The 9,778-nt window shown below is 38.7% G+C and overlaps 1 protein-coding gene across 1 annotated transcript in view; it reads right to left on the bottom strand.

Annotated features, from left to right (window-relative positions):
• Nucleotides 1–8,119, bottom strand: part of ifngr1l (interferon gamma receptor 1-like) — a 20,628-nt gene extending 12,509 nt beyond the window's left edge. Inside the window, exon 1 of the mRNA NM_001361162.1 lies at nucleotides 7,880–8,119. Within this exon, the coding sequence (NP_001348091.1) occupies nucleotides 7,880–7,940 (61 nt within the window). The 5' untranslated portion in view covers nucleotides 7,941–8,119. The remainder of the gene's footprint in view (nucleotides 1–7,879) is intronic.
• Between the last annotated feature and the right edge of the window lie 1,659 nt (nucleotides 8,120–9,778).

Below are 9,778 nucleotides of genomic sequence, written 5' to 3'. Positions count from 1 at the left end.
AAAAACTACTTCCAAAAACATTCAGCTTTGATATTAATGGGTTTTTTGGGTTCATTGAGAACATGGTTGTTGTTCAATAATAACATTATTCCTCAAAAATACAACTTGCCTAATAATTCTGCACTCCCTGTACAAGTAAATGAGGTCTAGTCTAAACTCCCTGGTTTTGGGTGGGATGCCATTTCAGAAGAATAGATCAGATTCTAGTGAAAATCAACTCAGTTAGTCATGATGAAATCCAGCTGGCTGCCTACCTCACAGATGTGGGAAGCAGTAATGACTTTTTTCAGGAACAGTGTTGCATCAGAGTAATGTTATTTAGGAAATCAATATAGTTACTGTCTGTTAGCAAATTACTGCTATGACAGTATTTCACAACATTTGACATTCTCCTAATACAAAGTTTTCATACTGGCACGCTTTGGACAAAATATACTCTGTGAATGATAAATGTATTGTTACCTAAATCTGATATCTGATCTATATGTTGGTCAAGCTTGAATAACTTTTCCGGAGAATCAGTTTTTGGTGTATGAAGAAGAAATTCATGACTTAACCATTGCTAAACGTCAGAGACAAAGGATCTGTAATCGGATCTGACTAATTATGATACCACTGTGAGTAATCATGAAATATGCAACAGAACCACAAAACCTACCAAATAACTTCTATACTGCTGCTCAGGTTTAACGCTAAATAAAAATCACGTCAACTGGTCCACCACAAACATACATGCCTGCATCACTCCGCCAGCGTGACATGTTTACTTTTTGCATATCAACACTTTGGTTATTTACTTTGTTTTTTTTAATCAGTAAATAACAACAGATGGTCAGTATAGACTCGGCATAAGGGTTGTGACTTCTCTTTGTGGGTTTCTAACACAAATATATTCAGTCAAGTAATCCAAATAAAACTGTTTTACTAGCACTAAGCTGGGACTTCACAAGGTTGTATTGCTGCAAATACTCATTAAGCTATGAAAAAAAATTTCTGACTACTTTGTGTCTTACAGTAAATAGTTTCCCTTGCTTTAACTGGCACAGTGCAATGCACACCTTCCCCCCAGGACAGACAGCATGCATGCACAAGATTGCGCATGCACGTTGTTTGCCAACCGCCATTAAACACAGAAACAGAAGAATGGACTAATGACTACTCTGCGTTTGACTGATTAAGTGTGGGCCGACAAACAGATTGAAAGTTCATGATTAATACAGGAGACAGTTATTACGGTTGTGCTGATGGATGATGACATTGCATTTGAGACACCAATGCCCTTAACCTCCTCTTCAGTTGTGTGTGTGAGAAAGCATGGTGAAGAGTGGAGGGGAGACAACTGAGACAGATCAAAAAGTTAAGAGTCAAGCTAATTAATAATTATTATGCCTTTAGGGGTTTTGCTGAGATCCGTCCAATTTTGTTACCCACTTACTGCAAATTTAAAGTTTCCTGCTAGCTTGTAAACCTCATGCTGGAAATGAGAATCAACTCCCTTTGAGTGTTTATTGTCTTCGCACTAATGTGCTTTTTCTCTGTTTGGGGCCCATATTGTGCATAAGAAGAGAGGAAAGTACTTTCCTAATGCGTACACATAAAACCTTGCGACCTCTGTGACTCATCATCTGCAGTCACAGAGGGGGTGTCTCACTAACAGTACAGTAACACTAACATGTGACACGACATCCAAGATTCACATTTGAAACATTTTAACATCCCAGTTTCAGATTCCCCCCCAAACACAATCTTTCAATTAAACAAATGTTCAGTTTAAACATGCAACCTTCAAAAAAACTAGAAAGCAAATTTCTATTTCAATTTAAAACAGGAACCCTCAATAAAGACTGGGTGAGCCTGCCTCAGATCATCTGCGAGTTTATGATGCGCCCATAATATTGGCGGAGGTAACGGAGAAGAAAATCAGTGAATATCTCAGCAGATGGCTTGGGTTGCCATGCAGCCTGAGCAGTACAGTACATCATTATGCAACTTCCATTTAAGTCCCCCTTATTGGAGAAGCACTCGAAGGACCCTTTAGGGAGCTGGAGATGCCAGAAAAAAGGCTGAGGCAAAGGCTGTTCAAAGAGCTTTCCAATCCCCCAATACAACAAGTTCCAGGGCAGGAAAGGTGGCTACTTGTCTGAGAAGAGGAGAGAGCAGTAATGGCTAAGGAAAGAACCAGTAGGATGGCAGGCAGCAGGAAGCTTGAATGAGATGGGAGAATACAGCTGAATGAAGCCTCACTTTGATAGATCAGGTGAAGAGAGCATTAAAATTCCTAATCCAAGCTATATATGACTTTATCTTGTCTAACCCGGCAAAGCTCCAAATACCAGGGACCTCCACAGGAAGTAAGCTGCAGAGGCTCTCTACAGAGCCTGTATAATTCAGAGCATGAGTTGGCCTGGTCTAAGATCAGCCATCAGGACTACAATAGAGGCAGCAGGAAGAGCTTCCAGGTGGTTGTGCAGCTGCAGCTTAAAGCTATTGAAACAAGTTGGGTCTTGATCAAACAAATCAAACAAAGCTAGATCACCTGAGTAAAGATTCATGAGCACAAAAGTTTCTTCTTGTTGTATCAAAACAGTCAATAATTTTCTAACAAAAAAGATAAAGAGAAAAGCAGTATATTTTAAAAACTGCAGGAAATAAAAAATCAAAAGTTAACAGAAACTAACCTGACAGTCACCAAATGTTTGATCTCAGCTCAATAGTTTTATATTCATGATCATTTCCTGTTTTCTACAAATTTTAGCATTTCACACAAATGTTCTGCAGTTTAATTCCCAGCATTGAGTCTAATTCCTGTAAGCGGTCACCAGACTACAGTGAGTTTTTCTTTCACTGCTTATTATGCCCAGAGCCTGTTAGATCTGTTAGAAAAGAAAAATAAATGATAGAAGCTTAAAGTAAAGGTGTGGTTTGTGTGTGCGTCTGCTTTGTTTGTTTTAGGAAAGTCCCAGGCACAGTCACAGTGACTTATCACTTTAAACCAAGTTTCAGGACAATACCAAGCATTTCAAATAACTCCGTGGTTGGCAGATCATGTGGCTCCAGAGGTCAAAAGCAGGCTGTCCTTCACAGAAAACTGCCAATAACAGTCTTTACTCCCTAAAGAAATCTGCACTGTGTGAAAGCCACAGTGCCAAATCAAACCCCCAACAGCATGTCAATATATACCTGAGGTTCACACACTCGCCCACAAGACCCTTCTGAAATTGACAACATTCAGGGTGTACAAAGGGTGAACCGCAAAATACAGAACCATTAGTAAACGACAGGATAGCGACGCTGCACACAGTATCTTTTGGTGTTTTAGCGTGCATGGTGGGTTCACAAATAATTCAGCATAAGGCTGAGCGTTATGAGGAAAATCTAATATTGTGATTTTTTGGGGGTTATATCACGACACACGATCACACTATTTTTAAATAACCTCCAAAAACAAATGTTATTTTCTTCCTTATAATGCTTAACATTTCACTGGTATACTCAATCAAATCAACTATTCCTTGTTTAGTTTTTTCTACTTTGAATACTAAATTTTTTTGAATTAATTAAAATGTTTTATTTTACAATTTTTTTATCATATTTGCCTTCACAGGTTTTCCCCAAATGACAATACTGTCACACAGTGTCTCTTTCTGTGGTTAACACTCGACCTTTAACAAATAAAAGATCATAACAATAAAAAAGTACATTGAGCTAGAATTCACGAGACAAAATTAAACAACTGAAAATAAAAAGGTCCGTTTTTGTGCTTATGACATATACAAATTGTAAAATAAAAAAAATGTGATGACCTCAAATTACAGAAACAAAAGTCTAGATAGCGAGTATGAAAACGACTGACCACGAACAGTCACAGGCATCGCAGCTGATTTGTTTAACTTTTTTTTTGGTGTGTTGGAGACGTTGACATGTGAAGTTTAAAGCGTCTTAATTTTGCAGTAGATGACTTCTCAGCTGATGGAAAAAATATGTGGTACTGCTACCCTGCAGCAATAGTTTTATGGCATGTTTTGTAAATTACCACATCTTTTTCAACATCTTCCTTGTGAAATCCAAACGACAGCGAGTCTTTTCCCTATCTGGTAGGGCTCACCACAGTGTACCAGGTAGAAAATTGTCTGGTCGGGAGGGAGGCATGAATTATGCATTCACAGCATGTGGGAGAAAAAAAAACAAAAAACTGCATTACATGCAGACAGCTTAATATTGCCATGGCAATTTATGCTCGATGGCAGGGTTGGGCAGTATAAATGGTATATGGTAGAAACGATAGAAATTTGGCCAACAGTAGAGATTTTGACTATACCGCGATAGCATCCTGCCATGGTAATGGTAAATGGCCTGCATTTGTATAGCGCTTTTACTCAGTCCCTAAGAACCCCAAAGCGCTTTACACTACATTCAGTCAGTCACCCATTCACACACACATTCACACACTGGTGACGGCAAGCTACATTGTAGCCACAGCTGCCCTGGGGCGCACTGACAGAGGCGAGGCTGCCGGACACTGGCGCCACCGGGTAGGCAACCTGGGGGTAGTATCTTGCCCAAGGATATTTGGCATGCAGCCAGGAGGCAGCCTGGGATCGAACCACCGACCTTCTGGTTAGTGGCTGACCTGCTCTGCCACCTGAGCTACAGCCACCCATGCAATTGCGTCCAACTTTAGTAACCCTACAAAAATCTCTGCTGTTTAGTTTTCTGTCTTCATTTATGTTGGGAGTGATAGCAGAGCTGTACGTTTTACTTTTTTCAGAAATCTCTCAGTCAGAACATGTTATATCCTGTTTAGCTGGAAACCAGCGAGCTAACTTCCTGCTAACTTCTAACTCCATTGAATTTAATAAATTGTTTTCATGGATGCCTGGATGTTAAACTTAATTGTTATACCTGGTAAAGCAGCAACGCTGATCATTTTATTAAAGATGAAAGAATTTTGACAGTTTTTAACTCTCAGTGATGCTGCTGTGTTCATTTGACTTTGGGACCTGAAGAAGACGGAGTTTTGGACCCAGATTACTCTGCAAGGCTCCTGACTACGGCAGCTGTAATGCTCCAGCAATCCATCAAGCAGTACGGCTTCATAGCTTACCAAAGTCGCACTAAAACATTTTTGACAGATTTCTGCGTGCTGTGTAAAATCGGTTCAAGGTCAGTAAGCACAACCAGAATTCATACATAAGGTACACTGTTGATTTTTGAGAAAATGAAAGGATTTTAAGTGTGCCTTATAGTGTGTAAAATACATTATACAGAAGAAAAGAATATATCACGATATATATCGTTACCGCATATGCTTCAAAGTATACCATGATATGGATTTTAGGCCATTTCGTCCAGCCCTACTCGATGGTTACGATAAAGCCGTTTGATACGTGGAAAAACTCGCGATACACTGAGTATATTCGATATATCACCAACCCCTAATTCAGCACTCTTCACAGCTTCCACTATTTATTTTAAATGCCAAAGACTGCCATTTGATATAATCCATCAGTCTACACAGATGATGTCACAGAGGACTGAAGAAGTATGCCAGAGGTTGTTGTCAGGCCCCTTTTTTAAGAAATGTCCAAAAAAGAAAAAAAAAGAAAAAGAAGAAAAGGGCATACATATTGCTGCCTTTTGCAACAGGAAGCATTGTGTTGCAAGTCTTAAAATATGATTCAGGTCATGAGTTGTTTTCATCAGAACCATGTTTCTGAATTGCCGTCAAAGGCATTCATGACTTCCTGCCGCTACACAACCAGAAAAGTTACTTTTTACACTGAAGAGGAACTTTTTTTTTTTTTAAATCAATGGTGTATTGGATGAGAAAAAAAAAAGACATTTTCTGTGCATTAACAAAAATATTTCTGGTTTTAGAGGGCCTGGTGGCGCCAGTGTCTGGCAGCCTCGCCTCTGTCAGTGCACCCAGGGTGGCTGTGGTTACAATGTAGCTTGCCATCACCAAGTCCCCATTTTGTTGCCCAGCTGAAGAGTCTGGGTATATCCAAACTTGTCCTATTTAAATACATTTTTGGACATTTGGGACACTTAAAGTTTTGCAAACATTTTTATACCCTTGACTCTGACCTCTGAATAAATTTAGCTGGAGACCACTTGATGCCCAAAACAACATTAATTATTTATAATGACTGAACCTTAAATTATAGATGAGCCATCTATTGAAGCTTCCTTCATTATCATTGGTGCTTCCTTCCCTGCATTGTCTATGCAAACATAATTTCTACTTTCATTAACATCAAACAAGTCAAAACAGGGAAGTTAAGTTAGGATTTTTCTTCCTCTGCAGCCAAGGCTGAAAAGATTTCAATTCCTGTCACGATTTTCACTTCATGTGTAAAAAAACAGTGTATAACCAAGGAGGACACAATGCTCAATTAGGGTAATGCGGTTACATCTGTCACATTTCTCTGTGATGTGTCTACTTCTGGGAAATTAGCTTCCTTTGTTAGAACTGTCACACAGGTAGCAAAAGATCTGAGCTTGATTTATACAAAACAGATCCATACTCACAAAAATAACCGTTTATATTCTGTCCTCAATTTCAGTGATAACAGGGCTGCAACAATACATTATTTTTAATGAATGATAAGAGCGGGACAAATTTATACGAGGCCCTTTAAAGCAGTAAAATTAAATTAAATTAATTGTTTAATGGGTCTTATTTTCTTTCAGCAGCAACATAGCTGGGTTTTATTCCTAACCCAAAGCAGGCAGGAAGGCATTTAACAAAAGACCATGACATGGTCATGCTGACTCTTTGACAAAAGATTAAATCCTTGAGTATTTATAGCAGCACACATACAACAAACATCACGCACTCATATAAATGAGGTGTAGATGTCTACAATTAATATCTGTGTGTGTGTGTGCGCGTTTTATCGTCTTTGCAGACTGCACAGGATCAATACTCATTTGGTTGGTGCCTTTGCGATCTGCCATTACCTCACCTCTATGATTTGAAGCAAACAAAGTTAGATCTTGACGTAACCTAAAATTTAATGTGGTGAGATCGTTTAAAACCAGAGTCTCCAACTCCAGTCCTCGAGATCCACTGTCCTGCAGCTTTTAGATGCACATCTACTCCAACACAGCTGAATGGTCACAAACACTGCAGAATACATAATGGGCTTCATTATCGCTTCCTGCCAAGAATTTTGGACAACTGTGGTGAAACACACTGCACAATGAAAGGACTGGGCAACACCTAAAACTACAAAGAGGAAATAAAGAAAAACCCCAGAAAGCTGAAGGGAATCCATTCAATGTCAGTGTCTGTTTTAGTTTGTGCAGTTTATACCCAGACTCATATTAATACCCACAATGAGGCCTAACAGCTAGTTTTAAGTATACCTAATAAGACTGGTGGCCACATATGGAAAACGCAAAAGAGATATTCAAAGATATATAGGCAAAAATAAACAGCTCGTCGTGCTTTAAATTCACTTTTTTTGTTTCCAGCAACAGCTTCACAACACCGTCAATACACGACTACATGAAATAACTTGTAAAATGTAAAATCCAAATATTTTTAACCAGCTCAGGTCTTTTCCTGGCCCTCTGGTGTGGAGGCAACGTTGGACCTTGTTGGACACTTGAATGTTAGACGTGTAAGGTAAACTCTGTAGCCACAAGAACGAACCTCCTTTTTCCTGTAATCTTTCCCTGACAGTGTTAGCCGTTAGCCATGTACCGTGTTTTCCCTGATAACACAGACAGACAGAGAGAAAAAAAAAAACAAACGGCGAAAATATCTCCTGACAAATCATTTTGATTCACACGCTCCGATATCGACGTGTTTACAGTCTCACACGAAGCATTTTAGTACATACTGTAGTTAGCAACTATCATAGCTACTCACCGCTGGAAGCTACCACCGTCATCCAGGAAAAATACAGAAAAACGGCGTGGAATGACTCCATTAGCCCGATTAAAACTTCTTCAGTGTTCCAACTTAGCACTCACAGTTCAGCCTACAGTCATACATATAGCTCGTCTAACGCTTTAACCAACAACAGCTTCACTGTGGAATAAGTGGGAGGAAAACCAGGACTACTGCGCTTGTCTGCGGCTCCGGTGTCATGGTCCCTTCACGGACTGTCGTTTCTTGTGAGAGAGGAAGCAACTTAGCGTAGCGAGAAACCCACAAAAACGCGTGACTAAGACTGGCTAAGTAGCTCATCTGTTTCCACTTTCATTTCACGTTGCTTTGTTTTTTTATGTGTTGTTTTAAGGAACTTATTTAAATGTATTTTCATCTCGAGAAGGGTTTTTTTTTCAGGATTTTTTTAAAACTCCCAAATTGTGTTTTTCTTTCAGTCCAGCAGTGGGTGGAAATTACAGTGGTTGTGATGACGTCTAGGCCACACCTTTTCACTGAAAACAAGTAAACGTAAATATATTGTAATGTAATTATTAAGTAATATTGCATGCAGTAAAAGCTGATGTTTTGGACTGCTTTTTCGTGCATTTTCAGTCTAGTCCTTGTACATGGCCAATTTTACAGGAATTTTGTTTTTGTGTTAAGCCACTAAACACCGGTATATAAATCCCTCGAGCATAAAAAAGACAAGGGATGAACTTGAGTGTGACTATGCATAGCAAACGATTTAGCAAAAAGCCATTTAAAATCATATCTTTTGGGACTTTGTTACTAGCAGCCTTCCACAAAAAGATACAATTTGTTGAATATAATTTGAAAAACATAAAATAGTCATTTTTGCACTAACAAGGCCACTCACAAATAGCTCTTAGTGAAAAAATTGGTATATGTGTGGCATGCAGTCTTCTTGGCGAGTGAGGGGATTTCTAAACCACCAATTCACACCTTCAGCTGATATTGTGATAACAGTTGACAACATTTGCAGGAAATCCCATGTTAAATATACTCCTAACAAACTGCCTAAATACATCTCAGTCTTGTCTAAAGCAAAGCATGTGATAAATCAGAAATCACTTCTCATTCTTTACTTTTCTGAGGTGTTACTATATTTAAACTGGAGGTCTGGAGAAAATACATATGACAGTTAATCAAAACCCCTGCATCTTCTGGGGGGGGGCAATCTGTTGCCAAAGGTAGTCAGAAAGGTTTCTTTGAAGATACACAGTGTTTAAAAACTAGGGAAAGTTTTAAAGTTATTCATATTTGGAGTAAAATTGTAGAATAAACTAAGCTTTGCATTAAAGCCCAAAATGGTACAGGTCAAAAGCAACGTTTTTCTTGTTTACAGTGTACTTTCATTTTATTTACACGTTTGAAATCAATCAGTCTTCTTCTTCTTCTGTCCACCACTCTCTATTATTGTCTGCTTTCTTGTCAGTGCGGTGTATAGTCTTTTCCTCTCCCACCATCACTTGTCCTCTGGATATTGTTTGGACCTGACCTTACAGATATGATTGTTTTTAATAACACTACTGCTTCTCGTGGGTACACACATATGCAGAAAGGTGCATCTTTAGATGGGCCAATTTCGACTAACCCTATGTCTTGACTTGTCACAGTAGCCCATAACATGATCAAAAGTTACATATTAATCCTAATTATTAAATCTCAAAACAAGCGGTGTGGATCAACAGGTACTCATACAACTAGTGGTGCAGACTTATCATTTAAATGTGGATAATACTTGACTCAAATATATGGCATATGGCTCTTATAGTTTGAATATGTAGGTTAAATGCTTAACATGGTGATTCCATTATATAAACACATTGTTGGTATATAGTGTATACGAGTATATATGATTATGTAGTACATTTG

Source organism: Haplochromis burtoni, unplaced genomic scaffold, assembly GCF_018398535.1.
Source record: "Haplochromis burtoni strain Fernald_Lab_line unplaced genomic scaffold, NCSU_Asbu1 Contig_46, whole genome shotgun sequence".
In the NCBI taxonomy this organism is placed as follows: domain Eukaryota; kingdom Metazoa; phylum Chordata; class Actinopteri; order Cichliformes; family Cichlidae; genus Haplochromis; species Haplochromis burtoni.
The sequence above is the reverse complement of the archived record's forward strand: the minus strand, read 5'-3'. Positions and strand labels throughout refer to the sequence as shown.